Below are 8,070 nucleotides of genomic sequence, written 5' to 3'. Positions count from 1 at the left end.
TACGCCTTTCAATTTACAGTACACGTTTTACCTGGATTCAGCGCTGGCTCAGAAAGCTTCTGAGAGCAAATGTGAATCCTCACGTGGCTCAACGTAACCTCAGGCCACTTCGGTACTGTTTTCCCTCCAGGTTCATGCAGTTGACCATGATAACTGTGTTTGCTGGTCTTTGGAAAAGAAGCTCTTTTTCTTTGCCAGACAGGTTTTCCTCAACCGTCACAGCTTTAATTTCAATCTAACTAGAACATTTTCACTTAAAGCTTTGGGCAGAAAATTCTGGCTTCATCAATTAATTTTTATAGTGTAGTTATTCCAGCTATACCAACTTTTATCTCTTCATTTTTTCCTCCAATTAGAATACTTGTAAATTGAAAATGAATTTGTGCTAAGACAACATTAGCAATTACGTTACAAGAAAACTGGGCTGATCTTGATGGTCATATGCTCTTAGGTTGTTTCTTTTTCCCCACGCTTACCCCGTAGTAAAAATACTCTGTACACCATACCTTCCTGTATGGAAATTTTAATGTTTGTAGAAGATATATGTGCTCAGTGAGCCACAGTCCTATATAGGCTTGTTAGCCTTAGATAAAATTTTTGCTGTTAGATTTTAGTCAGTGCCTGACAGTGTGTAATACTCTGTTCTACTCACTGAATTGGTACAAAAATTGGGTCGTCTGTATTGCAAACAAAACCACAGTGATACCTGGGTTAAAAAGCCACTTAAGAGTATGACCAAAAACTGCCTAAGCCTAGGTAGTCTTCCAAAACGGAGGTGCACCAGTAAGGGTAAAATCTTACGCACAGTTAGCCACTGGGAGTGCTCTGGACTGAGCGCACAGCATCTGCACCTATGAATCGACTGGCGCAGTGAGGACCAATTGACTTTGGTGAAGATAATTGCTCCAGAGGAAAAAGACGAAGGGGAGGAAGGCCAAAGTGGCTTAGCAGAGTCTGAAAGCTTGAGAACATGCCGGTTCTGGTTCATGTTGAGGTATTCAAGCTACCTGTAGAAAAGGAGTATTTGGTGCATCTCTCAGACACATCAGGATTCAGGCAGAAATCTCACGGACCTGGGCTGAGGATACCTTGGACATTTTCATGGCTTTACCTCGCCGAGCCTGGAAGTGGGGAGCAGAGCGTTGGCTTGAGGTGAAACATGTACATAAGTTGGTTTTGGCTCTGGTTTGGGTTTCCTCTGTTTTGGGGATGCTTCAGAGACTGTGTCCTGCCTGTCCTGTCCTTCCCTGTGCAGAGGGGACCATGGCTCCTCTTCCCCCTTCCCAGTCCCGGGTGGCCAGTAGGAATTACCAGTTACTGGTGGGGTAACACGGCACTGGGGGAACTGCCAGGGGAGGAATCTCCCTTTGAAAAGATTTTTAAGAATGGGCTGGACAAACATGCTTCAGAAATGATTTAAATGTCATTGGGTCTGCCTTGGGGCAAGGGGGTGGGCTGCATGACTTCTCACCCTGTCTTCTGTGGACACCCAAGGGTGTCCTGTGGCACTCTGCCATCCGAGTGCCTCCACATCCTTTTTCTGACAGGTTTGGAGATAGAGCATTAGTTTTATCACCTTCCTTGAAGATCTCTGAAGGCCTCACATGCTGAGATTTAATGAGAGATCTGTGAAACTACAAGCTTGTCTTTGGACATCTCTTTAAAGACGCTCCTATCTCTGCATTTCAATTAGATGTGAAGAGGTTTACGGTAGCCATCTTTGCATCTGGTGTTTGCAAGTGATAGCACCGGGGATAGCAGAGGTGTAAAACCAGTGTTTGCCATGTATTCCTCTCTGCAGCGTACAAACCACCTCTTTCGCACATCTCCCATTTCCAGGTGTCCCACAAGCCAGGAGATTGCTGCTGCCGAAAGTGGTTTGCAATTCCTCTGCAGATCTCAACTAATTTGCTAATGCCCTCCGAAGTTTAAAAGCCACTGCAGCTGCCTGTTGAACAGCCAGGAGATGGGGTGGCTGTGATTAAATGACATTACGACTGTCACAGAAAATCTACAGTGAAGTATATTTAGGGAATGATTTTTGGCTGGAAAACATAGCCCCGAGCCCGAGTCTAAAGAAAAGAGGGGAAACAGCTCGCTCCCCTCACCTCACATTCATTCGGCCGTCTTCGAGGTGTGTGGCTGATTTCTGCCACGGCTGAAGCTGTGGTTATCGCCTCCCAGCTGGCCCCGCAGCAAGCGGGCTTTGTCCGAAGAGCCCGGGCGTTCCTGGACACTGCCTCCTCTCCTCCTGCTCGGAGAAGGGACTTACCCAGGGGAAAGTAAACCTTGCCAGCCGCACTGCGGGGTTGTTTTGCTGGTCAGTATGCTTCAGGGCAAAATATCTGCTTATCGTATTTTCTGCTAGGGAGGAAACTTCCGAAGTACCTCTTTGCTTGAAAATGGATACTCACTAGGCGGCATTTGGGGAGTCAGTGGGATCGGATGCTAACGAGAAGTTTCATGCAATGAAGCATACCCTGGGTTGGTGACCGCAGATGTGCTCATCACCGCACCGGCAGCCTCCCGAGCCCCAGGGCTCCTGCACCATCCATCCCTTCGCCCTCCGGATGCTGTCACCGAGGCAAACGCTGCGCCAACTGCTGAAAACTGTTCAAGTACTCTTACTTTCCGGACGAGCTGTGACCAGAAGTCCGGTTGCAATACATTCACCTTGCACCACAAAGCAACAGTCCATATGTTCGTGAGACCACCCAACAGACGAGCAACTGGGTTTTCACAAGCCATGTATAGTTGGAATACTCTCAGCAAAACCTACACAATTGGCTTACGTATCCCCACTGGGGTTCAACCGCATGATAAAACCTTACGGGAACGAGCCCGGTGCTCTTAAGGGTGGAGGAGGAAAGAGATGCTGCTTTATCTGTATTAGTCCACATCACAGATGCTGACAGAATTATTGATTTAGAACTTACAGCTCCAAAAAGACTCAGCACTGTAATCTTGTTAAGGTGGGTTTTTTGTCTTCCCTCAGATACGATATTTTCAATAGGCCCCTTCGACACGGGCTCTTTGGGGATGTTGTTAAACTTGCTACTGCTAAGCGGCAGTCCCAGCCTTCGGTTTGTTCCATACAACTCTCAGGGTCTCCTGTCTCTTGGACGGGCCCATAGCTGCAAGGTCTATTGCTTTACAGGTACTCTAGGAAGATTGAGGGATTAAGTTATACATTATGTAAAACTACCCACTAATCCTCTTAGTGTGCATTACCAGTGAATGGCCTGAAATAGGCTCTCAGTAAAAGAGCCCTAACATTCACTTTCTTGATGACATTTTAGTATTTGAGGTTTGTGTCATGGATTTTGGTGCTGAAATATTCGGTACACCATCTTCTGTCTGCTGCTAGATCCACTCACGTGTTAGTAGAGTGCTAACAAAATTCCAGTTGGTAAAGCAGATTACATGTTTAACTAGTAGCGAGACCTGTATAAAACAGAATTATATATTTTCCAGCATGACAGAGTCACTGGGATTTTTTTTTTCTTTTTTGTTTTTGTAAGAAAAAAGAAACAGCTATAAAACCATGATTAAAAATGTTACAAGGGATGATTTACCTTTTAAAATAATGATATTTTTAGAAAAAAAAAGAGTGATTTATAACATAGAAGTGTTTGGAAAGCATTTGGTTGCTGTGTACTGCCTTCTTTCCCAGTACAGTTTGCTATCTGTTATACAGTCTTGCATAAATGTTTAGATTAGGGGAGAGAAGAAAAATTAAATATGATGGCTAAGACCTATAAGAGCTGACTCACTGACTTGAATTATTGCTGTGCAGAAAGTTTGTAAAGCCTTTACATCCAGCGAACATTTAGTGCTACTTCAGCCTTGACAGTTGACCTTTCAATCTGATTGGGTTTAGCCACAATAATTGCAGCATCTGCAGTAGGGGCGATGCAGACGGCTGCTTAGGAACCCAACTTCTCTCATTAGATCTTACTTCATGCCTCTAAAATTCAACCCCACTTTGCACGTGCATGCAAATTCTCTCATAATACCTGTTACAGGAGCTGAGCAAGGTACAATCCCCTGGCTCTTTTTTTACATTTATTTTTAATTTCTCCCATCATTTTGAATATTCCTGGATTTCGCTTAGAGGGGGGAGGGAAAACATCCAAACCCCTTCCTCTCCCCAGATACTGAGTCAGTACTGGTTTCTTTTTTTTTTTTTTTTTCTCAGTAAGACCTAGTGTAAAAAAGCAACAAACAAACAAGTTAGACTGTTGTAATTTGGTCAACCACTCGGGTGCTATCCATATCCACCATTTCAACACACTCTATTTCCTCACGGTTTTCTGGATTCTTCTTCTCTTTCCTCTTCTTCTTGGACGGTGGCAGGAAAGTCAGTATCACAGGTAAAATGGCAAAGCAGTGAAAGAAGGTGACTAATGCTATTAAAAACAAGCACCTGAACAGTGTACGGGTCAGATTTGAAGGCACAGCTGCAAGAGGAATCAGACCAACAATATAGCAGAGGTAGCTCTGCAAAATAGCTACCCCATGCACTTCCAGGGCATTTTTCACCCATTTAGTTCTTGTGAACTCTTTGCCCAGGACAAAGGTTGATAACAGTGGAGCACAGTTGTCAATTGTATAATTAATTCCATAAATTAAGCACAACACAGAAATACAATCTAGTTCCACTTTCCACAAGGTCATAAACCCTATAACTCCAAATTCAACCGAGGCAACAGTTAGAGTGAGCCAGACATTGATCAGAGAGTCTGCCACCAGGAATGCAGAGAAGAAGAGCAGAAATAAAGCACTAATGCAGGAGTTTTGTAAGGGGGCTCCCACTGAAGAGGTGTAACGATCCATGTACACAAACGATGGATTGAAAACGATGAATTTCACCTTGGAGGTGAGAGAGAGCTTCCTCAGGGTCTCCAGGAGGTCATAAAGTTCTTCCCTCTTGGTTTCCATTGTCTTGGCCACCAAGAACATCCTGGAGGCCACGACATCGACTTCGTTGTTGTATTTCTTGGAAAAGATGATATCCTCTGAAAAATGGGCAAACTGAGGGGTCTTCAGGAAGGAGTTCCTCAACATATCAGTGAAGTTCTTCTTGGGCAATCCGGTAGATATGTTGAGTTTCCTAAGGTAATTTAAGTAGCTTTCAAACCAAGATATCCTCACAAAGCCCTTGGTATACTCCAGCACGTCCTCCTGGACACTGGTGTTCCAGTACTCGATCGACTCATAGATGTAGAACCCGATCACCGGGCTGTAGTTACTGAAATACTTCTGCTGGGCCGTCGTATACTCGATGGTCCGTGTCGCGGTCGCCACGATGTTGCTCAGGTCTGACCCTTCACTGACCTGCAGGTAGCCCATTAAGGCAAAGGAAATATAAACAAGGTAAAAGAGAACTACAAAAGGCTTGACGTAAGTGTTTGTTATCCAGTCACAATAATAGCGTTTCAGGAACCACACCAAAAGATGACTCTCGTAAGTGTTCGTTTCCTCTGAATCCGCCGTGTCCTCGCTGAATTTGGCTGTCAGAAGAAACCTATACCATGCAGGCTTCTCTTGCAATACCTCTGGCTTTGGTACCTTTCTGCAGAAGATACTATGCTGGTAGTTGTTTTCTATGTAGCCAGTAAACACCAGGCTGGAACCATAAAAGGAGAGTACATAGAGGTAGTTGAAGAAAATTGCAATACAGGAATTGCAGCAGAAAATCCTGGCTGCTTCAATGTTAGTGAAGGGACTGGCACCTATTCCAAAAGTGACCAGGTACATGGCAGTGGTGAGAGAAAACGAGAGCATGGAGTCTGCAAATACGGCTGCAGTCCTCTCTTTAACGTGTTGGTCTTCTCTAGTTTTCCTCCAGGAGGACAACATTTCAAAAGTCCCATACAACCCATGACCTACAATAGAGAACAAAGCGAGTGTTTAAATCAACATGCGGAAAAACGCAAGGTGGACATGCTAAAAGACTCAAAGGAGACACAGCCGGCTGTTACCGATGCTTGAAGTAAACATCCTGCAGAAGAGAGAAATGATTATGGAGGTCTAAGCCAGAGGAGCACATTTGCTGCCTGACTAGCACACCTTACTGCCAGAGCTTGAGGAGAGTTCTGCATCGCTGGCACAGGGTTGATGAGTTAAAAAAAAAAAAAGGATTTTGTTTTCTGATTGGCTGTGTCGTTTCATTATTTCGGAGTGCCTGTGATGGAAGATGCTTTGAAATTAGTTTTTCCTGGTGATGGGATCTGGCCTGTGGTGAAAACAAAGAAATACGACCTTGAAGTGCCTATGCTGGAAGCAGAGCATTACTTGGCTGCTTTGTAGAAAATCTGTAAAAAATGAAATTTTCACATAAGCTGAAAATTGTCAATTAAATCGGTCACCGATTTCTCCACTTCCTATACAAGTTTTCCATCAGGAAAAAGAAATCCTAGAAATGGAACAAACAAAAAATGCACAAATACATTTTAGAGATGCAGAATGGTAGAACTGACATGGAACTGCTTAGGGCATTGGTCTTCTTACTTTAAGATATCTAAGGGCTTGTAAAACCCAATACAGCCCTATTTTTCTTGGCAGTTCCTACATTTTATAATGTATTTAATTAACTCTTAAAATGGATACAGCATTCATTAAAGGAGATGAAGACCTGCAGACCTAAAATCCTGTGTTTAACTCCCAAGTGCAGGTAAATCGGGAAAAGTATATGGTTTTATCTTAATCCCTGGTTGGTCATCTTCCTCTTACAATTTCTATTTTGTGATTGATAACCACGGCGCATTTGGAGGACCCGGACCTCTGCTCTCTCACAGCAGACCGGAGCTGGGAACGCGGCCATTGACCAGCTATCAGGTGAGAGTGGCTGAGATAAAACTGGGTCAATGTTTTACACAGAGATGAACGGAAAAATATAGTCTTTGTATCACACCCAAAATGTTAGACTGTAGTACTTTCTCAAAATAATTCATATCATGTTCATCTTTACTTAATAGATCCTTTCCATCTCCTCCTCCTTATTCTTTTGCTGTTTTTGCTGTCCCCTCTCTACCTCTCTGGTCTGCTCTTGCATAATCTCCAGAAATTCCCAAAAGCCAGCCCACAGTGTTTGACTCTTCCCCATTCCCTGGCAACGTTAGATAAACCAATCCGTGCCGAATTAGTTGCTGGCGACACTGAAGTGCAACCACCGGACTTTTGAAGCTGATGCTCCGGTCAGGCAGGTCAAGGTAATTCCCAGGTCTCTGGGAGAATGTCAGGCTGTCGGCAGAGTACCAACACTGTGGTATCGTCCCCGTTCTCTCCACCTGTAGGCGATTACCACTTGTGCCACAAGGGCTAGGAATATCGGTCAAGAAACCCCCAAACAAATGAGGTATCCCGAAGAACCAGGAAAACAGAAAATTTATCAGGGGGGCTGGAACCAGACAATCTTTAAGGTCCTTTCCAACCCAAACCATCCTATGAGTCTATGATTCTATGATCATGTTTATTCTTAAATGCCTCAGGTAGGCTAAATATTTAAGTAACTTGACAAAAGAACCCTTTTGTGGTCAGTACCTTTTACCGTAGGGGCAGGTGAGGGTGATTCACTCCACCCTTCCTGCAAGGAATATCCTACCTGTATTTTAATGGATAGCAGAGCTGGTGACGCTGTTAATGGTGAACAGAATAGGTATGGGGTATTTTATAAAGAATTCAAAACACAGAGCTCGTAAGATAACAGGACAGCTGGTGTATCTCCTTATCACAGTCACCTGGTATTTAGAGCCACCAAGTCTCACGCATGTCAGGTATTGTTGTTATTTGCAGGCACGGCATGGACCATGAATGTCCAATTTGTAGCAATATTGCGGTCCTGGTTTTGGTATGGCATTCGGCATTCATCTTAATTTTCCCAAACAATGTTTTACAGCTGCTTTCGGAAGCCAGGTCAAGATTGTCAGTTTGATAACTAGCACCGTGCCCCCTCTTAAAGCTAACGGGGAATACTGGAACTCCCCAGACGTAAAATCAAGCAAAAAGCACAATCAGTGACTGGCACCCCGTTGCTAATTATGCTTCAAATAGTTATGTTCTAGGCTC

At 44.0% G+C, this 8,070-nt stretch overlaps 1 protein-coding gene across 1 annotated transcript in view; it reads right to left on the bottom strand.

Annotated features, from left to right (window-relative positions):
- Positions 1 to 3,000: 3,000 nt before the first annotated feature.
- The window catches only part of PTCHD1 (patched domain containing 1), a gene marked incomplete at its 5' end in the record, with an annotated part of 13,831 nt that continues 8,761 nt past the window's right edge, over positions 3,001 to 8,070 (bottom strand). Inside the window, one exon of the mRNA XM_009704561.1 lies at positions 3,001 to 5,902. Coding sequence (XP_009702863.1) covers positions 4,234 to 5,902 — 1,669 coding nt within the window. The remainder of the gene's footprint in view (positions 5,903 to 8,070) is intronic.

This window comes from Cariama cristata, unplaced genomic scaffold (genome assembly GCF_000690535.1).
Source record: "Cariama cristata isolate BGI_N322 unplaced genomic scaffold, ASM69053v1 scaffold32967, whole genome shotgun sequence".
Taxonomy (NCBI): domain Eukaryota; kingdom Metazoa; phylum Chordata; class Aves; order Cariamiformes; family Cariamidae; genus Cariama; species Cariama cristata.
The sequence above is the reverse complement of the archived record's forward strand: the minus strand, read 5'-3'. Positions and strand labels throughout refer to the sequence as shown.